Source organism: Didymosphaeria variabile (genome assembly GCF_027946475.1).
Source record: "Didymosphaeria variabile strain IMI 356815 chromosome Unknown scaffold_7, whole genome shotgun sequence".
In the NCBI taxonomy this organism is placed as follows: domain Eukaryota; kingdom Fungi; phylum Ascomycota; class Dothideomycetes; order Pleosporales; family Didymosphaeriaceae; genus Didymosphaeria; species Didymosphaeria variabile.
Genome location: NW_026611626.1, coordinates 562,308 through 587,013, shown reverse-complemented (window position 1 = coordinate 587,013; position 24,706 = coordinate 562,308). Strand labels below are relative to the sequence as shown.

The window sequence follows — 24,706 nt, the reverse complement described above, 5'->3', positions numbered from 1 at the left end:
ACTTATGCGGGATTGACATTAGATAGAGCAAGCGCCAATAAGAGGGATGACAAATCCAAGGACAGAGACGGTTGGTAACCTGCATGCCGCTCTAACATGCACACGATCTCAAAGCTCGAAGCCGGACACGGAAAGACGCGGCCTGAAACTCTCATGGCCGTATGGTAGCCAACATAGACGCGCGATCGTAAGCAACGTTCCGGCAGGCAACGATGCCGTCCGTGTCCGTGATATTCTCCACACTTCGAGTGAAGACATTCAGAGGCATAGCCATTTCACAAAGGGTTCTTCCGAGAAAGGTGCGCTGGTAGTTTAAACTTGCTACCGAGTCAGAAGACTGACATCCTTTAGAGCCTGTATGGTGGGTATTGGAGTTAAAAATACCAATGGTTGCTGCGGTGAAGGTGGAAGTGGAGAACCAAGATCGGTTCCAGTATTGTAAGTCTCGTCGGCGTTTTGCAAAGTCATGTAGCCCAAGCCCAGATCCGACCATAGCCCGATCCAGTGTCTACTTCAGCCTTGCATATGTTGTATCTGCATGACTTCGATCGCAGGCTTCCGTTTCATTAAGCCTACTGGTGCTTGGCAATGGGAGACTGACAGATGCAGTCCAGCACACCGCATCAAAAGCACTTGACATTCTTGGCCATGACCCTACAGCGTTAGGAAACGTGCTGATCAGGATTTCTCTGGCTAGCAACACGAGCTCTGCCAAGGCAGTGCGCGAATGCATTCTGGCATACTCCGCACTTCATCGCCACAGCATCCATGCGCAAGCCATGGAGAGCAAGATCGCTGGTCTGAATGCTCTGAAAGCTGCAGGAATTACAGCAGAAGCAGATCACGCGACCGATAAAATAGAAGCAATCCAGCATGTTGCCGCGGGAATGCTGTTGCTCTCTTTCGAGGTGAGCTTTAGCTTGTACATGGTCGTTGCACCGAGAGACCAAATTGACCATATCCGGTAGGTCCACCTATCGGTTTGCACATCGGATGATTGGACGAAATATCTATGCGGTGTCAAAAATGTCATCCGGGCGGCCAGTCTAGACAGGCTCGATAAAGATGAAGACCTGACGATTCTGCTCGACTGGGTATACTACCACGATGTCCTTGCACGATTCAGTCTGCGTCATTGGTACAGACAACATGGGAAACCAGCGTTGAATCTTATCACAGTCTCGTGCACATCGGTGGAGGCATCCACTCATGTGACGGAGTGGATTGATCAAGTGAGAACTAACCCACTGCTAACTGCTTAGATGATCGCTAATCGAAGACATTCTTAGGCTATGCGAAGAACTTCTGCCTCCTCAAAAATCGTTGACCTACTCTCAGAACTTTCCGATGCGGTGCCACGACCACTATGTGGGCTCACCCCGGCTGAACACGATGAACTAAAGCGCTTCCTCGAGATACTCGAGTGGAGAATCAGGAATGTGAAATCTCCCGCGTCGACCTACGAAGACGAAGCAGCCAACTTGAAGTTCGAACTGCTTAAGCTGGCCATGCTTGTGTATCTCAACAGAGTGACCTGGAACCAGCTCAGACAAACATTCAGCGTCCGAACGCAGATTGAGAGGGCTTTCGAAATACTGATGCAGCTTGAAACGTGCGAACGGCAATTTCCCATCTTTATCTTTGGCTGCGAAGCCCAAAGCGACGCACAGCGGACCATCGTTCTGGATGCCATTTCCAGGACCGAAAACTCAGTATGCTCTCGTTCGCTGAACCATGTACGGCTGTTACTGCAGGCCATCTGGGCGCAGGAAGATTTGGCTGAGGGCAAAACGAATTATTGGAACAAAGTGAGCTATGTAATAAGTTGTTGTATGACGCTGCCTTCTTTTGCTTAGGTTACGAAATTATATTACACCGCTATTATTCTGTCGCGAACTCCATAATGCATTGACAAAGATTGCTACCCGACGGTTACACTGGTGCACTCAACGAGACTTCAGTGCTTCTTGATCCCCTTTACCCGGATGTGATTGGTCACCACGCAAACAAAGTAAACCAAGCATATGGTCGGTATCATCCACGCCGAAGCCAGGTAGTTCTCCTCCAGTGGTTCATTCAGTTTCAACGTCGCAACGAGGCATAAGCCGACACCGAAAATGAAGTTCACACAAAGGCGGACGTACGAGGAGACGCGACGTTGTGAAGCTGGCAGCGACAAGTAACCCAGAACCGAAATGATGATAAGCGCGAAGCCACCCTGTTGTATGTCAGCATATGCATTTGCCATCGGGAAGGAGGTCAACTTACCGCAATGAAAACATACATAAACACCAGCTGGAACACCCCCCAGATATTCATAGAACAGTTCCATGAAGTCCGTTTGCTTCTTCTCCCCAAGAGAGGCCTTCTTCTTCGGGACCGTTACGCTGAAGCCATCGAAGAGCGTCTTTGTCGCCGCAGCTACAAGATCGTTGACACCCGCCGTGAAGTCGTTAAACGCTGTGGCGTTGTTTGAATCTTCGAGAAGGTAGTCGTACGCATCCGCGATCGAGTAGATTGCATTGTCGGCGGTGTATTGTTCTTTGGTAGCGTCTACGCCCTTAGGGACACAGCAATATACGAAGCTGTATGCTGTATAACTCAAGTCGTGGGCTAGCTCACTACCATTTGTGTAATTGCCCGCCCCATCGAGGACATTCCCGAAGGTAGTGTACATCCCGAGCAGCGCTTGAACGAGTTGCGCCCAGACAATGAGCAGACTGACACCCTGCAAGACCAGGACAAGCACAACGTGCAGCGGAAAGTGAACAAAAGACCAGAGCTGTTGCTTGATGCTGCCGAAGTGTTCTTCCTGCATGCGGTCAAAGTACAGCATGTACAAGAAGTAGATGATGAGGACCGCAGCGATGATCTGTCCGACGACCGCAGCTGTCCAGAGAAACTCGTTCTTGACGATCTTGCTGATGGATTTGCATACCACGATGATGCCTTCGCCGAGGATGATGAGTGTCAGGAGCGACATGCGCTGCACCATGTGCGTGCCCTTGAAGCTGATCACCCGGAAATAGCACGATACGGCGACCGTGGTCAGCGTCTCGCTCAGCGCAATGATGTACCACGCGATGTAGACATTGCTCTTCTGCGGTAGCACTAAGCCTTCGAGATCGAGCTTTTCCTTCGGAAAAGCCGGCGTGAGTGCACCATACAGGATAGCGGCAAGTAGCGTCGAAGCCATGATGATGCTCAGCGGGATGACCGTCTTCTTGTATTTCCTCACATAGAGCAGAGTGACCGCGTATTGCGTGAACAGCGTGATACGCGAGACCATCAGGATCAGACCGAATGCTTTGTAAATCTTGTAGTCGTCAATTTCTTGTCCTGGCTTCCACTGTGGACCGATGACGGCGAAGCCTACCATCACGCCAAAGTGTATTGCCTTAGCCACGCGCTCGAATACGCTGTCCGTCGAGAACCGTACGTCGTAAAGCGAGACTTGGTACCATGTTAGCCATAGCAGCGAGAAGAAACCGACGTATGCTGTAAGCGTGTTGTAGTCGTTGATCTCGAGCATCGATGTGAAGGTAGTCAAGTTGGCGACGAAGAAGAGATCGTAGAAAAGCTCAGATGTAGTTGCTTCTGCATGACGATGGAATGCAGGGTTGTCATGAAGAGAGCAGTCTGCGTTGCCGAAGGGCACTTGTGTTGTATTGTACGATGTATCTTGAACGGGTTTGTGGGCTTCGACGTCGGATGAGTGGGTCGATGGGGTGTGGTAGTGAATCTGGGCAGGTTTGGCGGTATGTTCGTTCAACGGGGAGGCGAATAGCCCGAGAGGGTGTCTTTCCTCATGGTGGTGCTCTTCGTGGCCCATCTTGGACTCCGGTAGCTGCGAGTAGGACGACTGAAGACGGAGAGATAAACGACAACGAGGATTTTGACCACAACAGTGATCATAAGACTAGAGACCCGGCGTCCTAGGATAATAAGAAGCTTAAAGCAATGTGCAGCTCGTTAGTACCGGAACGTCAGTATGCCCTGGATTGCTGTTATATACGCTCCGTCGGCTCTCCTAATGTCGACATAGATGGGGTCGGAATAACACAGCCCAAACTCACCGTATTCAATGGTACACAACATACAGACGCTCTTCACACATTTCCTCGATTTAGAAAATCCAGCCTGCAGTGCCATTGCATCAAGTCGAGCTGGAGCGTTCCTTTTTGCAGCCTGGTCCACCCGCCTCAAGCCACCGTCCAAATATTCTCCGCCTGTTGGAAGCTCATTGGGCAAACGCAAGTTTGATCTCCGTGCCTGAGGCTACCTAGGTAACATGAAAAGCCCATGCCCCAGATTGGGGATACTTCAAACAACATGGGCGCGAATCAGTGAGTTGTTCTAGCCAGCCATGTGTCGACGGATTCGCCTAGCACACCCACTAGTCCCTAGCACAGCCTGATGAGGACCCCGCTGATCTTGGCGAAGGCTCAGATTAGAGCAACGTGCAGACTGAGCCTCGTGCTCGGGCAGTAATAAGCTTCAGGATTGGATCACTGAGATCTTAATGTTAAATCGTCTGGACCGTTGGTGTGGGTCACGAGATGATCTTCGGACACGGCTGAAGGTCGAGTGGGGGCTGAGTTTGTGATTTGTGTTGGCGGTGGAGATGAAGATGTAACACGACATTGAAGAGAACTGCGTACATGCAGAGCTGGACTGGTATAACGAGCCGTATGAAGATGGCAAGAATTCGTAGAGGTTTTCAGAGTAAGAAGGCGCCACTTTTGGCATTTATCGAACAAAAGCAATGTAGAAAACCTGTACACGCACCGTCGCTAACCGACTCGACATACGGAAGATGCCGTATCTGCGGCCCCTTCGCAACTTTGTAGGGCGTTTCATGTTATAGTCTTCCTCTTTGGGTGTATGGGCATCGTTCATCCCGCCTAACCGCTTCCGGCGAAGGGTACCTAGCGGTCGTTCACCGGAAAAACAATAGTAGGATAGACTACAACCCATGGGCCCCATTCAAATTTCGTACCTTCGTCAAACCAATTAGATTTATTAAGTTCCATCTCCCCTGAACTCACTTCTTCACTCCCGGCGGCGGTGGCGCTCCGGGAGCCGCACTCGCCGCCATCGATCCAGCATTCTCACGCTTCTTCCCAGCTCCCGTTCTGCCGGAAGGCAGCCCACCAGAAACTGCGCCTGTGAAGTTGCTTCCTGTGCTGGAGTCCTAGAACGATGAGCCTCGCTCTGTCTCGAATTCCTCATCTCCCGGGTGCCGGACTCATCACAAATGAAGTGCTTACCGGAGCAGTTCCACCACCCGTAGCGCTCTTCATCCCCCCGCTTGAAGTAGTACCCGTATTATCAGGCGGCGCAGGGGCGCCAGGAGTGACAATTGCCTATGTGTCACCAGCCATGATGATGATTCGATCTATGGAGATATATATTTGGGAAGACCTGCGCCTATGGGCGGTTGCTCTGAAATGTAGGTCGAGTAGGAATTTCATCGTGGGGTATCTAGTTAAACAATCGAGGTGGTATCTAAAGGTTATGAATTCAGTGGCGATACACATCGGTAGGGCTAGAGTAGCGGGGTACATGTTCTTTTCCTCGGGTACTCCATAGGTGCTTGATGGGGAGTTTGAGAAGCTACAGCGAGATGTAGCTTGTTAAGCTGAACCGAAGTCGAGATTTCTGTTAGGACAAGATGTAGGCACAGCTGTCGGTCCTTTGGCCAGTTCAAATACGCGTTCCATCCAATTGAGCACTTGGCCAGGTCCACTCTAAGCTCCCTATCGGCTGAAGTCTGAGCAGATTTACGATTAGACGCGCCTGCAGCTTGTAGATAGATATTCGTGTCAAAATACCGTGGACGGGCAGCGGAGGGTACTCGGATCCACAATTGTCGGATCCCCGCATGTGGCTGCACTTCTACACGCGTAGAAGAGAAGTAGTGGATAAAGCTGCACAGTGGGGAATGTTTCAGCTCATGCATGATCTCGGTTGGCCTGACGCACTGCGAGTGGTAAGCATCCACTGCGGGCCAGTAGTCAAGTATGGCACAGATCATACAAGGAAGAAGATTGGGCAGTGTACGTTATATCGTTAGGAAGCACAACGTGCAATGATGATGGTATTCGCTTTAACTATCCTGCGCATTCAGCTCGTTCTGAATCCGCATCGCCTCTTGTTCCCAGAAATCAGCTATCTGCTCCGCGCCGCGTGCTCCGCCGAATTGAGCCTCTCCATTCGCCATGTCACCTTCAACCATGTCCATCAACCGGTTGTAGCAGCCCTTGTTCTTCGGATTGCCGAAATGGCCGTAAGGGTTCTCCGGAGGGAGCCACGCGCCGCACAAGTAGCAGAAATGCGATTTACATTGGAAGCATGTCATGTGGTTGCATCCGAACGACTTCTGGCAAGGGACGGAGCAAGTAGGGCATGGCGAGGTGTTGCGCATGATGTAGTTGAGCGAAGCTTGGTCCTCTTCCGTAAGTTGATTCTTGTCGCGCGGTTCGCATCGGACAAAGTCACCGTGCCATGAGGCTAGACAGACCTTGCAGAAGGCAAGGGTGCAGTCTTCGCAGACAGCTAGGCGATCCATTCCCGAAGTGCCTACCCTCCGCTTCTCAGGTCCAGATGGTGCTTGTTGTTCTTCTAAGATTGTCTCCACGGCTTCTTCTGCATCGGAATCTGAATCGTCCATTTCGCGTACGTCTTGGATCTTGGGATACTTGTCCGTTCGCATGGCACCTTGACACCATGATCGTGGGCAATAGATGATCGTCGGATCGGCTTCAATCTTCTTCTTCCGCTTTATCTTAGCATACCGTTCTACTGCTTGTAAGGACAACGGAATCTGTAGAAGCTCTTTCGGCGATAGGAGACGCTCCTTCTTCTTTCCATTCGGCATAAGTTTCCCGCAGTCTGTTGACATGCACTTTACGTTGTTGACATCCCCTTCTGCAATGCAATTATTGAGGTAGTCCTGGAGGCATTGAACGCAGAAGACATGGTTGCACCGCTCCATACGGTAGCATACCGAGCCCTTCTTCGGTTCTAGACAGACTTCGCAGTCAAACGTCTCCTTGTCGAATAGTTCCCGCTTCATGTGCTTGCTGTACTGTAAGAGCTCGTCCTTTAGGCTGTCCGGGAGGGTGAGCTCAGACAACCCGAACGTCGTCCCGGCCGCCTCCTGTAGATAGCTGACGTATGCAAACAGCATCTGCCCACCACTGTACTCTTCCCATAATGAATGCGCCTCTTTCACCAGCTTGTCTACAGTTTCAGATGGCAGCCATGATGGCGAAGCAGAAAGCTTGACATTCGGCGGGGCTTCAGCGGGGTACTCGATAGGAAGATCGATTTCGAGGCGGAGAGGCGGTAGGTATGCCACTTTGTGTACCTCTTGCGCGGGCTCGAAGGTGATGGACAGCGGCGTGGTGGGTGCTACCAGGAGTTCTACATATGCAGCGAATGGCTCATCAAGAACTAGCTCCGGGTAAATGGACTGCAGCGTTTCGAGCTCCTCGGTGCGCTCATCGTCGCCAGCGGTCGCCATATGCCACGGTGCGGTGCCAGTTCTATGATTGATATCGGCCCCTGTCCTTCTTATCTTCAGATTACGCACAGTCCTCAATGCCTTGACTCTGTGTTATATCCTAGAAAGTTCGGGAGGCGAAAGCTGGAGGCGGCGCGCGTAGGTAGATGCGGACTTAGTAGTGGGGAGAGATATCAGGTGTCGGGTGATGATAGACTTTGTCTGGTGACGGGCGCCTCAACAATCCAGCAAACGGCAGTGACAAGAGCGCGCATTCTGACTCACGTTAAAGAATGACTTTATGAAGGTGAAGGGCGGTGGTGAAGGCTAGACTCGTCTCCTCACTTCCGCCACCTTAACGCCGTGCCAAGCTTCCAGGAACCCTGCCGAAGTACCGTCATCACTCAACTTTCCCTGAGCTTGAGCATTCACCAATATCAACCGATGGAAAACCCGCCGCTCGCGTCACTGTCTTTGACGCATGTACATTATGTATGTATAAGTCTTTTAGAAGAAGTCTAAGGCATTTTCTGACTTGTGGCAGAACCCCGCAGACCGCATCTCGTACCTCTGCGCATGGCTCGCGCTCGTACCCCAAGGGCTCTGCGTGATATACGCGACCCTGATATGGAGCAACCGCGAGATCGAGATCATGCTGATGTTCGCGGGGCAGATGGCATGTGAAGCCTTCAATTGGATTTTAAAACGCTTGATCAAGGAGGAGCGCCCGCGGGGTACATTCACTCCACATCCTGCAAATCAACACTAGAACATGATCGCTAATACAACACAGAAATGCACGGCAAAGGCTATGGTATGCCTTCTTCGCACGCCCAATTCGTCGTCTTCTTTTCCGTCACGTTGACCCTCTTCCTTCTCTTCCGCCACGTCCCCCACCCGACCGAAACGCATACGCCTTTCTCCTTCTTCCAGCGCTTTATTCTTTCGGTGCTTGCACTGATTTCGGCTGCGGCTGTTGCTGTGAGCCGGATATACTTGAATTACCACACTCCGAAGCAGGTCCTGGTTGGGTGTCTCGCAGGTGCTGTATGCGCTGTGGTGTGGTTCGGCATCACGACGTACCTGCGAAAATCTGGGTGGGTGGAGTGGATATTGGAAACGGAATTGGCACGCCTCTTTAGGGTGCGGGACCTGGTAATACAGGAGGATCTGGTGGATTCGGGCTGGGCACGCTGGGTCGAGAGAAGACGTAAACGGCAGCCAACATTACAGGTGCAAGCCAAGAAAACAAGGTAAACGGCTGTCGATCCAGTAAAACAAATACACTTGCAGACGCCGTTTGCACAGACATGTACACGCATGCAATCCATCGATTACACCCGCGACAACTACTTCAATAAAGCTTTCGCACATCGAGTTCTCGCCTCTAAATCTTACGCCTTCTGAATATTTGAAAAGCCTTTTCGGCCGATTGAACGTTACTAAACTAATTCTAGGTGCTCCATACGAGGGCGGCGATCTGGAAATGCGAATGCTACAGCGTACGCTGCGAAAGAAGTGCAAGGTGGAATGGCTGTTACGAGCCCGCCCTGAATGGACGATTTTTGCACCAATGCCACAATGCACAAACACAATCCGGCAAATCCCAGGGATATCAGCATGTATCTGCGACAATTAACACAAATTAACGAACAAGCAGCACCAACCCACAATTTGTTATACGTCACCCTCCGGTACTGGAGGGTAAGGTACATCAAGGCGAACATTGACCAGGCACCGAGGACACTGCAAGATATGTCAGCTACAAATAGCATGTACGAAGATGATGACCTACCCCCATGCGAGAACAGCTTCCACTGCTGCGTCGTTTCGCAACATGAAATACAACACGCTCGTGATACCCATTAACGGGCCTACAAGACTTCTTGCGGCGCCCATCAAATATCCTCCACAGAGCAATAGCATCCCAGTCAATGTTCCAATGGCCATCGTCGGTACCTGATGAATCTCGTATACGTCAGGCGCAGAGAAAACCCTACCCAGCACTAAGTGATCATCCATGGCCGCCGCTGGTGCGATCAACATAGCGCAGGTCAGAGCGGCGATACACGTCGACGCTGGACCGCCTTCGAGACCGCGGATTGTTCTCAGGACCAACTCCATGGTTATCCCGCTGAGGTTCGATCTTGGCAGCGTTCCCTCTTCCTGGTGACCGGCAACAGCGTCATCTTCAGGCTCGTCCAGCAGCAATTCACCGGCTGCTTGCATGTCATCTCTCGCCTTGATCATGGCCCTCTTCCGCAATTCGAACTCTTTCATAGCATTGTCCATACACATATCCATCAACGTCATGTGCATGAACAGCTTGTAAGTAGACTCATGGATCGATGACTCTAACTTCGAAAAGTCCTTCTCATACAGAACTACATCATCCGAATCAGTACAGTCTCACGGATAGAGGACACTGACTCACTAGACGACATGTTGAATGGTGGCTGTTAGTCTCCACGGAAAATCCAAGCGAGCTTGCGTATTCGATCGTTGAGAGCGAAAATTTGCGGTACCGCACGAATTGCTGAAGGACGGAGCTTTTTGGGGAGCCGTGTGGCATGTCTCGCATGGCCTTCCCGCGGCATCTAGGGAAGGCGAGATCAGAGTCAAGGTGACCTAGGTACCAGTGAACACGGGTCCCATACGAACGATCAGCGCGTTGCGATTTCCTATGAGATCGTCTCGCGGATACCATTCGTCAAGAAATACGAATACCGCTCCATGGCGTTCTCGGCTTCGTAAAACATGCAAGGCTGAGGCATACCAAGGCAACAACGCATGCAGTGCGACGCCGCGTGACGTCGGTCTCACCGGTAAAGTGCGTTACCTCGCTCATCAGGGCGTTATCGAGTAGGCATGTACATCTACGTTGCGGCACTTCTACGTCCAGAATCCCGAACTATGGTCGTGATCCCTCTCCAACTCGATTACAGTGACTATGCCGCATACATTCCACATTGGTAGCCAGTGCGATGCCTTCGATGAAAGGGCGCAGGCTGTTAGCTTAGAAGGCGCACTCCGGTAAGTCCGCACTCGTCGTGGCAACTTCCAAGTGCTTATTGCGTGCAGTTCTGTGAGCGAATATTTGCCGTGGATCAACTCGAAGGCAGGCATCAATTCTTCGGCACTCCAATCTTGCGGCAACATCGACAAGAGCAGGAACAGCAGTGTCCATGATGTCGACATTGGCAGAGCGATTGCAGAAATGAAAACTAGTGAGGTCGATTCTTACAAGAAGACTCTTGTTGCTTGGAAGGACGAGCGCTGTTCTGGCGCTGTTCATCTCGTCAAGAAGTGGCATCTACACTTTTTAGATGCCATAAGCGCATTGTTCTCGCAGCGTATGGACAATGCTCTCGGTGACGGCGATCTTGAACCTTTCCACCACCCAAGGGTTACCCCACAGCAGGCCTCTTACACCTCCGGCGTCCCAATCGACCCTCACAAGCCACGTTTACCACGCATAAGGATTGCCATAACGTCCATCTGTTTCCTCGCCGCCGCAGCAGCAACCTTCTACGAGTCCTCAACACGCGATCCATCTAGTCTGCACCCTCTTGCCAGGCAGAAAAGCGACCGGGTACCGCACGATCTAGCTTCGCTGGACGTCCTACAGAAGTTCACAGATACTTTTGCTCCTCTGTTTGTATTTACAGCCGCCACATCGATAATTTATCACCTAAACGCACATCATAATTACCAGGATTATTTTGTGCTGAGCGGAGTCTTTCTTGGGGTATTTGCAGGCATGGCGATATACCGTGATTTGCAGGATGCGATGCTGAAGGTGGTGCCTTGGACAATGCTTGAGGGATTCGCAATGAGTATAAGTGTCCACGAGATCTTGGAAAGGCGCAGAAGGGTATCAATGCCGGAGAAGTTAGTTGCGTAAGCAGGGTGAGAGGTTAGTCGGTAGTGGATGGGAATATATGAGAATGAATAATGCTCCTTTCCTGAAGTCTTCTTCTCTGTTGTGTTGTCTGCCAGGGTAGTTCGAGCAAGTGAGGTGTGTAGCTGCTCTTTCTCCGAGCCTGTCGCAGCTACGTGGAGCACAGAGAGGAGTGGGACCACAATGTTAAGGAACACAGACAGGACGGAATACGCAAATGGACCGTTCTCCGGAGTATGATGCTCCAATGCTCCCCTTAATGGTCAGTTGTCCTCTTAGCGTATGATTGATTGCCAATTGCACGTGATCTGGAAAATCCTTTAAATCGGAGGGGCCTGCAGCTACAGCCGAGTACGTTATCTCGGCCCATCGTTAGACGGACAATGGGGATAACTCGTGCATCATAGCGATTGTAGAAAGTTATGTCCCAACGAGAATATATATCTTGAAATATGATCAGTAAGAATTCTTCGGTACCGTGCCTTTTGTGTCCCGACCTCGCCCTCCAAGTCAGCCCATGCACTACGCTCCTAATGGCGATTCGCGACGCTTTGCATTCTGTACTCTGCCTGATTCGCCCGTCTCTGGTCCAATGTGCGGCGAGAACGCTTCCACGCAGACCCTGATCCCGTCACCGTCAAGCTTCTGAAAAGGAATTGTCCTGGTATCTCGACGGGAAGAAAAAAGCGACGCTGTATGCCGCAAACGATGCGCAAGGTGGGATGACAGTAACGAGTCCATTTTGAAGCGAGGATCGTTGTAACAGTGCGACGATGCACATGCAGATCGAAGCGAGAGCGAGACTCAAGAATATGTACCTGCAGTCCGTCAGAACATGGTCTTCTAGGGTCTAGGTCTCCGCTTACAGCTTGTGGTTGCTCACTCGATGGCACTGCAGCATAAAGTACGTCAAGCCAAAGAACAACCAGGCACCAAACATCCTACTAACATCAGCATAGTCTTTCAAACGGTTTATTGTTTGACGTAAATCCACGCTAACCTGGGATCAATGGCTGAATCGTTGCGCATCATCAGCCACAGCATGCTTGAGATGCCCATAAGCGGTCCAAGTAGGCTATTCGAGACTGTGAACGCGAAACCGCCAATCAGAAGGCAACATGTAACGAAGAAGCCCTGCCTCGCTTGCACTTGGCTAACGAAGGACTGATGCCTGATTGGACCAAGTGCGTAGTCATTATCATAACCAGCCGCTTGTTGTATAAGTGTGGCACAAAAAAGGCGGACGAACAGATATGTCCACCGAGAAGGCAACCTCACGTGATGGCGACCCTTGACCGAAGAACGAAAACGCGGATTCATAGTGCCTCGAGGACGTTTATGTGATCTTGTAGAGGATATATGCTGTATTATTTGCCGGATGCTTGTAGGGAATGGTTACCATAGGTAGTTCTGAAGAAGCTCGAAGCGAACAAGAAGGACGAAGTAGACGTGTTATAAAGCCGTGGTTGGGGTGCGCGGCTCGAGTGGTTCGCAATCAGGCGGACCAGGTTCGCGCAAATCGACCGGGGTGTCTATTACTTTCCAGAAGTAATAGAGGCAACTGGTCCGTGCTGTGAAGGGCGTCCATAAATGGAATCCCGGCATGCGTCTGCATGTTCGCCGTGACAGGCATCGACCGCTCACGAACCACCACCAAAGCTGATTTGCAGGCCGCATCTCGTTGGTTCCCCATAGCCTCCGTAAGCCAGGATGTCTCCGGCTTGATTTGCTCGCAGACGTGCACATCATCATCTGGAAGGTGGCTGATGCGTGCTAGGAAGATCTATTACATGCTATTGGACCAACTCGTTAGCGGACCTTCCCGTCCACCGGTGTAAAACCACAGAGAGTGATCAGTCTATCAGTGCGCTTACCTAGGTAGGCTTTTCAGGTTCCCCCGGCTCGCCAAGGTGTATCACGTGTCGGGGGTAGCCGATCGGGCCTGCAGGGATTAGTACCCTCCGTTCTCCTTTGTGCCTTGCTTTGCGCTCACATCATTTCGTCATCCTCACGATATCGTGAGAGCCTCTCTCTTCGTGTAGTACGCGGATTATTATGTAGATGTAGGATTCCTTACTAAAGCTTGCTCTGGCTCCTCGCTGCATCCTAGATTGATGGAATACTTGGAAACGGATTCGCCAGCAAAAGTGAGACGCACTACTGATGCCATAATAATACTGCATCATATTTTGACGGTACCCGTTAGACATTCTAGGTAATCAGTTGAGTAGGCTTGCTACGAGTCGGTTTTTTTTGTTCGAAAGCACAGCTGGGATGATTTCCCCACTGATATTGGATGCTCAATCCAGAGTAGATTTGGGGATGTCGCTTTTCTTCCGCAAGCACAGTTGGAGCAAGCTCATCACTAACATCGAATGCTAAATTTAAGTAGCATGCGCCACACCTGTGGCATCGATCAACTTGGCGCTGCAACGACTTGCTCCCTCGGGCGTGCAAATCCATGTTCCAGAAGGTGAGGGAGCTGCTGGTAAACGCCGTTTATCTCTACAGGTTAACAGCATCGTCGCAATGCCAAAATAAGTCAAGCTTCTCGTTTCCTTGCTTCATACGCCCAGTGTTCGCAGACTTTGAAGAACAAGCACGGAGAGCAGCCAGCAAACGCACCATGGGCTTGTAACAACTTGCCGTGCAATGTAAGAGATAATTCGCTCAGACATCAGTCTTGCAGATGGCTTGTGCACGTCGGCTTCGCATGATGGCGTAGCCCGGGTTTATTGTAGGGGAAATAAAACCTTACTGAACGTGTCTTCGTGGGGCTGTGAGATGATGGTTTCCGGTGGACACTAGACTGGAGTTGGCAGCGATCTCGAAGGAATTCCGCATGTACCAGGATGATCTCCGGTGGGCACTAGGCTGGAGTCGGTAGCGATCTCAACTGCAGTTCGACGTAGACTGAAACAGGCAAGGCACTGCTGCGCTCAACTGCACCACCCTGTCCTTGCAGGTTCCCAGCGTCAGCTTTGGCGCCCACCGGAGACCAAAGTGTTCCTTTGAGATCGCTACCAACTCCAGCCTAGTGCCACCGAACATCATCCTGGGCATGTCCTGCTTGGCTGGGCTTACACGGTAATATATTACAGTCCCACTGCATCCACTTAGGGCACATCTCAAGTTGCGCATTCAGACAGTGTTCTTGCACCTGGCGTAATTGAGAATACATAGCGAAGATGGAACATCCGGCGGTACTGGAAATATCTCAGAAAATTGTCCCCAACTAGGGTAAGCAGGTTGCCTTTCACGACTCGTCATTTTGTCGGTACTACATCTATTTCCTTTCCCATCCTCTATCCGCAACACTTGGCAGTATAGTTGCTGACCTCAAGCTTTGGATAGGCCCTCTAGAGCCTATCGCAGTTCCTCCGATCTTTCAGCCCACGTGACCGTTCTGTTCTTCACAGCCGTGGGTGTTTCTTACCATTGTCTTAGTCCTCTTCGACTTCGTCGCCACTCTCAAAGATCCCTTCATCTTCTTCCAGCTCAAAAAGTATGTCATCAAGGGTCTCATCCACCTCTATTGTATCCTTCAGATCAACTTCTTCCTCTTCCTCTTCCTCTTCCTTCACCTCGACTTCCTCTTCCTCCGACTCACTGGATGATTGTTCATCCGTGAACCCCTTCTCAGGACGTCCAGCTTTCTCCGCAGCTTTAATCTGCTTCTGGCGATAGATCGGCAGATCCAGAACATCAAAAGTATCCTTCATAGCGTTGCGAATCTGATACTCCAACTGCGGATACTGAGCACCATAATCCTTGAAGGAACAACCTCCCATAGCTTCATGAAGAAAAAAAGCTTCCTCCCTGTGCAGGGCAATCTTACTGGGACGCGGGTCTATAATCAAACCATTCAAGCGACGGATCTGATTCGGGATATTCAAAGGCTTCCCGTCGTAATTCTTGTCCCCCATCCGCAGCGACTTTTCGTAACGTTTATCCGCCAATCCAGCAGTACGACCTCCCTTCTTCTTCGCCCTACCCTTATGCTTATCGATGCGCTCGATGGGGATGTTCTCCGCCTCCGCCTTGCGCACTTTTGCTTTGAGCTCTTCGACTTCTTTTCTAGCCTCGTCTCCGGCTTCAGTGTCGGCGCGGATCTTGTAGCATCCGATTACTGTGCCGTCGATTTCTTCAACGACGATGCCTGAACCGCGGTAGTGCCCTACACCCGTTGTCTCGTAGTAGAGTAGACTCGCGGGCTGTTTGGGGTAGGAGGATGGCTCGTCGATCTCGCAGTACTCGGTGTTGATCCAGGGGATGAACCACCATGTTTCGGGGATGGGGTCTTCGCGGAAGCGTATGTCTTCGAAGAACCAGCCGATGGGCTCTGGTTTCCTGCACGCTGTGAGAAACGGTGTCTGAAGTCAGGGGTCCGTGACTCAACTTACCTCGGGTAGAGCGGTTCCGGGGCGGGTGGTGAAGACATCTTACGTGCGAGTTCAAATGCTGTGGTCCTCACTCTGTCTGCGATGGCGACACTGTTGGATGTATCGCCTTATAAAGGTCGGTACTGATGCGGATTGTGGTTGAGAGCAGCACGTGGACGAGTGAAGTGCTTGTGGAAAAGCCTCAGCAGAGCACGAGGACTCTGTAGTCATAAATTTGATTCTACAGCGCCAAGACCACGGGAGTGAAAGTCCATGCTCTTTCTCTTCCTTATGCAGCGCACACAGGAAAGACAGAGTCTCATTCGCGATGATCCATATCTCCATAGGTTGCAAACTTTAGCGCACGTGAGAAACAACTTTGGAGCCACCACAAACTTACAATCACTTGTGGGGTTCTTTCCTGACCAGGCACTAGTTTTGATGTACTCATTACGAAGGAGCCGTCTTCGACGGCTGTGGGCTAGCGGCCCGCTTGCATACCTCCTGTACGTTCTAGCGCAGCGTGCTTCTACGCACAGGAGAATCCTAATAATGTACTATCATCACTGGAGTGCATTCAAGATCAAAAGGCTCAGATATACATACTCGAACATCGATTCTATTACATCCTACAAGCGCTCGTGCGCGTCTAATCTCAACCTTGAAACGCTCTAACCTAAACCCCAAAAACGCCAAAGAAAAATTATTTATATCTTTGAGCTGCGCGCCAGCCACGTCGTGCGAGATAGGAGATGGGTATATGGGTTTTTGCTGCGCGCCAGCCACGTCGTGCGACAAAGGAAATGGGTTTGTGTGGGTTTAGGGAGCGCGCCTCCAACGTCGGTGTCGTCAGACATGATAAGGAAAGACAAGTGCTTAGGAACGCAGGTACAACGCTGGTATCGGTCTATAACAAATTACCCCAAGGAAACTTTTGAATATAAGTCTGGGAGAGAGCGCGAGTCGGAAAAGTGTGTCGACGTCGTGATAGAGCTGTTGTGTACACAGCAAGAATGAGTTACAATTACTCGGCCTTCTTGCTCGCCTTGGTACGCAGTTTCATGAGCAGGTACACCAACGCATAACCTGACAACACAAAGATGACACAAATGCCAGCGTCGCGCCAGCCATAGACGTATTCGCCTAGGTTGACAGTGGCGAGGTAGTCCTTGCCAACAGTGTACTGGCAAACCTTGCACTGGCTCGTGGCATCTGGGTTGACGAGGTTGTTGCTCGCGCCAGGCCCTTGAAGCCACGCTGCGAGGTACTCTCCGCAAGTCTGGTTGGAAGGCGGATCGAAGCGCGCAAATTCCGTTTCCGTGCACTCAACCTTCCAGTCGAAGTCGGAGAACACGAGAAGCGAGCCCATCATGTAGTTGAAGGGATTCAGGTAGTACAACCAGTATTTCCAGAATGGTTGGATCTGGGCGTAGGGAACCAGGACACCGCAGAAGGAGACGAGAGTACCGATAAGTAAGGGATTGACGAGCGAGGCGAAGACGGCGTTTGGTGCATACGCGGCGACGAACTGGCCTATGCCGGTATAGATGAATTGATACATCAGCATGACGAAGAAGGTTGCACCAGCTTTGTTGGAGTCGGTCGGCAGTCCAGCCGTGTAGTAGAAGCAGACGAAATAGAAAATCGCGCAGATAACAAGGTAAGGAAGTTCAGACACAACGAGGCCTGTGACGAACGGGCTCCAGTGGTACATCTTCGATTTGCGTTCGCGGGCTTCGTAGATATCGCGACGTTCGATGAAGAGGGGCTGTAGTTGCGCGATGACACCAGGTGCAACGAATATGTAATTGAATAGAGCGAACAGGATGAGTTGTTGATCATGGACCGTGTTTCCAATCTTCCAGAAAGAGAAACCAACGAAGAGCGCCACACCAATGTGCAGAGCAAACTTGTTATTGACGTAGTCAATGTTGCGGTACAAGCTAACGTTAGATCTGTGAGTGACGATCTTAGTCTGTGTCCAGATAGTGGTAGCAAACTCATTGCCATCATCTTTGGTTCCAGGTGGCTTGTTAGCGGCGTCGGTAATGATGTCTTCCAGGTCATGATGCATGCGAGCAGCCTCGGGCGAATCTAGCCAAATCTTATTCCAGTCTTGCGAAGACTTGCTACCAGAGACCACATCAATCATATGCTCAGCAGGGTTGGCACCTGCAGGGCAAGGCATTCCATGGCGGCCGAAATAATCTTTGATCGTTTTCGCATTGTCGCCAATGTCACCGAAATAGACAGTCTTGCCACCTTTCGCCAGCAAGAGCAGTGTATCAAACTGGGCAAAGAGCTGGGCAGAAGGTTGATGGATAGTGACGAGGACTGCTTGACCAACATCAGCGAGTTTTCGGAGGAATCGGACGGTATTGTATGCTGCTTGTCCGTCAAGACCACTAGTTGGCTCGTCGAGGAAGATTAGGATGGAAGGCTTCGAAACTAGCTCCACGCCGATAGTGACACGCTTCCTCTGCTCAACGGAAAGACCAGCGCCGAGCCTGCCAATAAGGGTATGCTCAATGTCATGAAGCTCAAGTAGGTCAATGATGGTATCCACGTATGCCAGCTTCTCAGCGTCCGGTGTTTCTCGGCTTTGGCGAAGAAGTGCCGAAAATTCAAGGGCTTCCCTCACAGTGGCAAAAGGCTCGTGTACGTCAAGCTGTTCACAGTAACCAGCGGAGCGTTGGAAAGATACCGGGAGTGGACGACCATCAACCAAAATCTCTCCATGGATCGTGCCTTCAGTCTTGCGCTGAGCAAGCACATCCAGTAGAGTTGTTTTTCCAGCGCCAGAGGATCCCATGAGAGCGCCAAGCATGCCTGGTTTCACATACCCATGGACGTTATCGAGCAAAGTACGGTCTCCCGATGGCGTCTTCACAACGTAGGACAGGTTCCGCCACGTGAAAACTGATGTGTTTCGCATAAGCGATCCTTCAACATCATCCTGGGTAGCGTCGGCGCTATTGTTACCGACAGCCGTAGCCCGAGGAGACTTCTCATTGACTTGAGCTTCTTCATCAGCTGGAGCGGTGATCTGGGCCGGGACCTTCTTAGCGGTCTCGCGAGGGATGAGAAGGGCACCGGAAGAACCTGCGGTGTCATCCCATCGTTGGGTGAAAAAGATTGTGAGGCCGACATATAACACCCACCAAGCGAACAGGATGCCGACATTGCGCCAAATGTGAGATGGCTGGTATGAAAGACTAGCAAGATAGTCCTCCCCAGACACTGAAGTGGCGCCTAGAGCAGCTCCACCGACACCAGCGCAAGACTGGTGAGCAGGATCGAGGTACTGAGGAAGATAGTTTGGAATGAGATTGTTGACTGCACAAGGTATGGTCGTTTCCTTGAACTCATTGGCCATCACTGCTTCGAAACCGTAAGAGAGAGGGTCGATCCAGTAGATCCAGACGAACCAGGGGTGCATTGCAGGTTTCGCGATCTGATACCCAATATAAAGGATAAGTGCGGTCAGCGAAAAGCCAGAGACTTTAGAAGCAGCATCAAAATTCGGGAAGGCAGCGCCAATCATACGGAAGAACGCTGTCATGGTGAACGTAGTCAAGTAGACGATGAACCAACAAGTGAAGAAAGCCGCCGCGGTCGCTTTCAGCGCAGTCATCCAGTACAGGATGATTATAAACACAGTGACTTGGAAAAATAGAATTGGGACATCTGCTGTGATCTGAGCGATACAGAAAGCGGCAGGGTTGTAGAAGGCGAAGTTCTTGTGCTTCGCGAGAATGGGTCGACCAGCAAACGCATCGGTGACCTCAGACATGGCCATCAAGGCGTTGTATAACAATCCCAGGAAAAGCGAACCACCCTTCACAAATAGGCCAGCTGAATTTGAGGGAGCATTGTAGAACAGAGAGCCGGCGATGAGGGCCTGAACAATAGTGGAGCCTTGCTTGATGAAGAAGGTTGCCTTGTCTCCCCAGAGGATTTGGTATTGTCGAATGACGCAAGCTTTGATTTGATCCTGGAACGAGACAGTCATGGGTGATGATTTCGGGAGGCGAGGCGATCGGTCGAGCGTGATTGCCTCGCAGAAATTATGTGTGTTACTCTTTGCTTCCTCAGTTGCGGGATAGTTCAATTCGTGATCCATGGTGGCCTTGATGTCAGTCTGGCGATATGCCAGCTCCAGTTCTCCGGCGTTGCGCGGAAAACGTGATTCGAAGTCGGGGTGGATCTGTCGCTCACTCGGCACAGTGACACCCGTCAAGTAATCAGCGACATTAGCACCTTCGCCACAGACAAAGCCTTGAGACTCCATAAAAGGCCGAGCCTGTTCACGTGGTCCGTAGTAGACTTGTTTGCCTTCGTCGAGGACAAGAACCTTATCGAAAAGATCGTATATGCCATTTCCAGCTTGATATAGCGTGACGATTGTAGCAATGCCTAGTTCGTCAGTCAAGCATCGGAGCGCTCTTGTGTACTCCAAAGCGGTGGAAGCATCTAAACCGCGTGTCGAGTTGTCCCAACACACAACGCTTGCTCTGTTGGCAATTGTCTCGATGATTGAGACTCTCTTCCTCTCACCACCGGACACACCCCGGACATAAGCATCGCCGACTTTCGTGTCCTCGGTATGCGAGATACCCATGGAGTCCATCAGGAAGGTTTTGAACTTCTTTCGGAAGTCCTCAGCATTCTCGGCATCTTTTGGTAGGTGTTGTGGAATATTGAGGCGGGTCGCAAAGTCCATGGTCTTTCCTACAGTGAGCGTAGGGAAGAAAAGCTCTTCCTCGGTATTGATGACGATGGATCCGCGATATTGCTTTGCTTGTTTAGCATCTAGAGTGCCCCAGTGCACGTCGCCTTCGATTTCTGCATAACTGTTGCTAATGTTAGCTGCGTCTGTTTGAGGTTTGATTTTGGTGTTCGTATGTACCCCTTGCGTTTGTTCGCCAGCATCTTCAACAACGTGGTGCAACCGCTACCTGGCCTTCCTAGAACAAGCAACATCTCTCCAGGCTTCACGCAACCCGAACTTCCGTCCAAGATGGTCCTCAGGCCTGGTTTATGGCGTCCTTCCCTTATCTGTTGTGGTATATTGAACTGGCTGAGCATATTCTCCTGCAGCAAGGCGTCCGAAGGTACCACCTTCACTGTCAACCCTTTCCAGCTCACGCCCAACTTTCGTCCGTTTGCTGGATCGTTGAGCGGAATTTTCTTCACGAATGGGGCGAGTTTCCAATCTTCAACCTTAGTCTTGACGGAATCGTCGTCTTCAACGCTGCCTTCAGCATCGTCCCAGATCCGGTCGGCATCTTCACGATCTGAAACCTGCGATTTACCGGAGAAGGTGCGCGATAACCTCCGCATCAGGTCCTCGCCTGTGCCTGAGGGGATGCCACCAGCTGAGGAAATCCCAATACTGGAACTGCGTCGCGTCATGGTGTACGCTGAACGTAGTGATTGGAAAATGAAGGTTGGTACAAAGTTACACACAGGACGAACGTAGGGGAAGCGAAGGACAAAAGCACCTCATCGGGGTCCGCACGATCCGATCCGAGAACTTGTCGGATTGATAACGGTCGAATATTCTTAATCGGTCGAATCTTTTTAGCGGTCCGACTCTTCCACAACGTTGTCCCTGGGCCTTCAGCTCCTCGTACTAAATCGTACATGGCTTCGTACGAGACAGGGTTGGTTGATACAGGCACTAGCGCGAGATTTGTGTGGATCGGATGGGTATCCAGTGGAGGAACAACCCTCCGATTCGGATTTTTCGGTGCCACGGATGCCAAGCGTCCCGGGTTCCGCCCCCTTCCTCGTCTTGGTGTCTCGGTCTTCGGGGCGCAACGCATCTTTTTGTCGCTTGCTGACGTAGTCGTCGAAGGTTGAAGGTAGGAAACATTCTGAAGTGTTTTAGGCACGGTCTGGCCCGTTCGATGACAGAACGTGGTTGTGGGTCTCGCCAAAATCTCATCCGCGTCCCGAAAAGCAGCCTCAACACCAGCAAATCTTAGATGCACCAACAACCTCCACACAGTTCTTCTAGCTCATTCCATGACATCCTACCTTCATCAATTCTTCGCTAAAACCAGGAACTTGTACTGTGTGGGAAGAGACTTACCTACTACCTAGGTACCATCCATGGCATTCAGACCGGCATGATCGCCAAGGGTCTTGTTCAGAGACCACGTACTGGAGCCGCGAATGAAGGGTAGAGTGCCGACAGACGACGGTCCTCGTCGTCCTTTTCCTAGCCCGCAGGCAATGGTGTCTCCACAGCATACGTCGCTATAATGAGTATAGCTGCTGCTCTTTGCACTGTGGAATCGGTAGTAGGTCCACCAGACAGCAGAAGTCTTTTGGCCTGGCACAAGAACGTTTTTGAAAAGAAAAGCATGAGTATGTGGAGCCGAAGACGAGCTGATGGTGCGTTTGTTGCAAGTCACGATCATCTCCACACGTTCACGCTGGTGTCACGCCACTACCCTGTTCAATACTAGCGTCGATTATCTAGGTTCACGTGGGCGCGGGGAAACCTGGAGCCGCTGCCCGCCAATTGCCCCCTTGCGCACAACTCAACAGCCGCCGCCCGCGTCAAGTCACCACGCGCCTCTCCACGTTCAAGATGTTGGTTTTTCCTGACGAGGATGGCGACAAAAGTGCGGACTCTCAACATGACCGCCTTGGCGTCCTTCCGGATGAGCTCCTATTGCAGGTCTTCGAGACGCTCGCAAAGCTCGGCACGCGGAAAGACCTCTGCAACGTGTCACGACTGAGCAAGAGGTACCATCGCCTGAGCGACGCAACACTGTACAAGCAGGTGCTATTCCAGACTCCGGAGCTACACCTCACCTTCAGCGAATCGCTCGGTCGCCGCCCTCGTCGTGGATCAGCTATCAATGAAGTCACCTTGGCGTACCCGGCATCAGAGCTCTCGCAATTGGCGCTCGGTGCCCACGTACATGGTTCCCATATTCATCCTTCCCGATTCGACGGCTTGTCACGCACGCTTTCCATAATGTCGAACTTAGAAAAGCTTGACATTGCCGTTCCGAGCGTTCTCTTGCACGGCGTTGGTTCCCTATTTAACGGTCCTTTCGATCTATCATGTCTCAAGTCATGCAAACTATTCTATCAATGTCCCAATGATGAGTACTGGGACCTTCGCGAAAACATACATATATTTGCGCATCCTGAACTCGAAGAGCTGACCCTTCGGCGTGCCAGATTTGACGAGCAAGGTTTCAATTTCCTAGAGCGACCTCACGAAACAGCCTTGAAGAAGCTACATCTAATCGAATGCGACATCAATGACGACGGCTTGAGTGATATCCTCGAGCTCCCCGAAGCACTTGAAGAGTTTGTGATGACTCATCAGGAAGAGCCAGAGCCGGAGCTCGAAGAGAGCTCCGACAGTGTTGCCGATTACATTCAAGCTCTCAGATCACAAAGCGAGTCCTTGCAAAGCATCACGATCGACTCTCCATCCATGACAAGTCGAAAAGTGTTGAGGATGAGGGAGTTCGGCACTGTCAAGACCCTGCGCTTGAACTGGGACTACCAATTGTTCGCCAAGTCATCGAAGAAGCCGCGCCTACACTCCGTCGGCTTACCTCCCGAATTGGAAATGCTGGAATTCTTCAATGAGCTCGGTACTGATGCGGAAGTCAATGATCTCTTGCTTGCTTTGATCGAGAGCAAGAGTATCGTTGCGAGACATTGGAAAACTATGGTTGTGGTTGAGGGCGATGACGCTATTCTTAGACAAGTCAAGGCTGCCTGCAAAGAGAACGGTCTGCAGTTGGATATTATTGGTGCTTTTGATGAAACAGATTCCGAGAATGATGGAAGTATAGGGTCTGATGGCGGGGACGACAAAGATACTGATGATGATTCCGAGTAGACCGCTCATGGTTATAGACAGACCGATGAGACGCGAAACAGATACGCAAAACGATATACGAAACGATACACGATAATGTAGACTAGATTCGATTATACAAGCAAGAACTGTTTGAAATTCATACTTCAAAAACCTATCTCTCTGTTCCGCTTTCCCGTCACCTCCTCACGATAGCAACAAGGCGACGATACTCGCACCGCCCAACACAACGGATAGGACCCCGCCTGGCGCGATTCGAGTACCTGCCCCCGGCGCTGTCGTGCTGCTCGGCGTGCCACTATTCGAGGATGCAGGCATAGCCGTCGAGGTCGGGCCACCACCAGTACTGATCGTCGTTCTACTTTCATCGCCCTCCTTCCACCTGAGTATCACAGCAGGATGATCCAAGGCGAACTCCAAAGTGGTTTCTCTAGCGAGCGTCGTCACCGTCGCGCTTACGAATTCTCCATACCCACCAGTGCTACAATGCACGAACCCAGACACCGGCAACTTTGACCCCGATGTGAGCCTGCACAATGGACCATCTGTTGACCGTGTCTGGAGAACGAGCTGACTGCGTTCCGTCAGTCCCTCCTCGTCGTAATACGCAAGGGACAGAGGAATTACCTAGGACAGCACACAATTTCCGTCTCTCCACTATCAACAGACGACGTCGCAGTCGTCCACGCAGACGGACACACATTTGCCGTCGAAAAGTACCCGACGGACAACTGCCAGAAGTTGTCCTTGTCTGCTGAAGCGCTCAATGGGACGGGGTAGCAGTCGGTATTGTAATTGTACGCATAAATGTCTGGACGAGCGGCGCCGGTCTTGAAACACGTCCCATCGTCGCCTCCCAACCCGTCATACCAATTTCCTCCCCTGTCCACCGTTCGGAGATGCGGATAGGATAGACATGTTGAGGAGGGTGTGAAGGTCGTGGTTAGAGGGCCGTAGTTGGTGGATGTGGTGGGCCAGGAGACGCCGCCTAGCCACGAGCCGTCGCCCATTGTGGCCAACTCTTGTTTGTGCTGAGTACGTTTGTGCTGATATGTGTC

The 24,706-nt window shown here is 51.3% G+C and overlaps 8 protein-coding genes across 8 annotated transcripts; 3 read left to right on the top strand and 5 right to left on the bottom strand.

Moving 5' to 3' along the window:
* Positions 1-779: 779 nt before the first annotated feature.
* N0V89_009325 (uncharacterized protein) lies at positions 780-1,856 on the top strand (the record flags this gene model as incomplete). The annotated part of the gene is made up of 3 exons (XM_056218076.1): positions 780-908; positions 969-1,232; positions 1,290-1,856. The coding sequence occupies 3 exons, from the start codon at positions 780-782 to the stop codon at positions 1,854-1,856; spliced, it is 960 nt and encodes a 319-aa protein (XP_056067341.1).
* A 101-nt stretch (positions 1,857-1,957) lies between these two features.
* Positions 1,958-3,832, bottom strand: N0V89_009324 (uncharacterized protein; the record flags this gene model as incomplete). Its single annotated transcript, XM_056218075.1, has 2 exons — positions 1,958-2,218; positions 2,285-3,832. The coding sequence occupies 2 exons, from the start codon at positions 3,830-3,832 to the stop codon at positions 1,958-1,960; spliced, it is 1,809 nt and encodes a 602-aa protein (XP_056067340.1).
* Positions 3,833-6,109: 2,277 nt separating this feature from the next.
* N0V89_009323 (uncharacterized protein) lies at positions 6,110-7,528 on the bottom strand (the record flags this gene model as incomplete). Its single annotated transcript, XM_056218074.1, has 1 exon — positions 6,110-7,528. One exon carries the CDS (start codon positions 7,526-7,528, stop codon positions 6,110-6,112), a length of 1,419 nt encoding a protein of 472 aa, XP_056067339.1.
* A 423-nt stretch (positions 7,529-7,951) lies between these two features.
* Positions 7,952-8,764, top strand: N0V89_009322 (uncharacterized protein; the record flags this gene model as incomplete). Its single annotated transcript, XM_056218073.1, has 3 exons — positions 7,952-7,999; positions 8,052-8,241; positions 8,301-8,764. 3 exons carry the CDS (start codon positions 7,952-7,954, stop codon positions 8,762-8,764), a joined length of 702 nt encoding a protein of 233 aa, XP_056067338.1.
* Positions 8,765-9,298: 534 nt separating this feature from the next.
* On the bottom strand, positions 9,299-9,951 carry N0V89_009321 (uncharacterized protein; the record flags this gene model as incomplete). The annotated part of the gene is made up of 2 exons (XM_056218072.1): positions 9,299-9,891; positions 9,942-9,951. 2 exons carry the CDS (start codon positions 9,949-9,951, stop codon positions 9,299-9,301), a joined length of 603 nt encoding a protein of 200 aa, XP_056067337.1.
* A 4,900-nt stretch (positions 9,952-14,851) lies between these two features.
* On the bottom strand, positions 14,852-15,849 carry N0V89_009320 (uncharacterized protein; the record flags this gene model as incomplete). The annotated part of the gene is made up of 2 exons (XM_056218071.1): positions 14,852-15,758; positions 15,812-15,849. 2 exons carry the CDS (start codon positions 15,847-15,849, stop codon positions 14,852-14,854), a joined length of 945 nt encoding a protein of 314 aa, XP_056067336.1.
* A 965-nt stretch (positions 15,850-16,814) lies between these two features.
* On the bottom strand, positions 16,815-21,205 carry N0V89_009319 (uncharacterized protein; the record flags this gene model as incomplete). The annotated part of the gene is made up of 2 exons (XM_056218070.1): positions 16,815-20,643; positions 20,700-21,205. The coding sequence occupies 2 exons, from the start codon at positions 21,203-21,205 to the stop codon at positions 16,815-16,817; spliced, it is 4,335 nt and encodes a 1,444-aa protein (XP_056067335.1).
* A 1,186-nt stretch (positions 21,206-22,391) lies between these two features.
* N0V89_009318 (uncharacterized protein) lies at positions 22,392-23,669 on the top strand (the record flags this gene model as incomplete). Its single annotated transcript, XM_056218069.1, has 1 exon — positions 22,392-23,669. One exon carries the CDS (start codon positions 22,392-22,394, stop codon positions 23,667-23,669), a length of 1,278 nt encoding a protein of 425 aa, XP_056067334.1.
* Between the last annotated feature and the right edge of the window lie 1,037 nt (positions 23,670-24,706).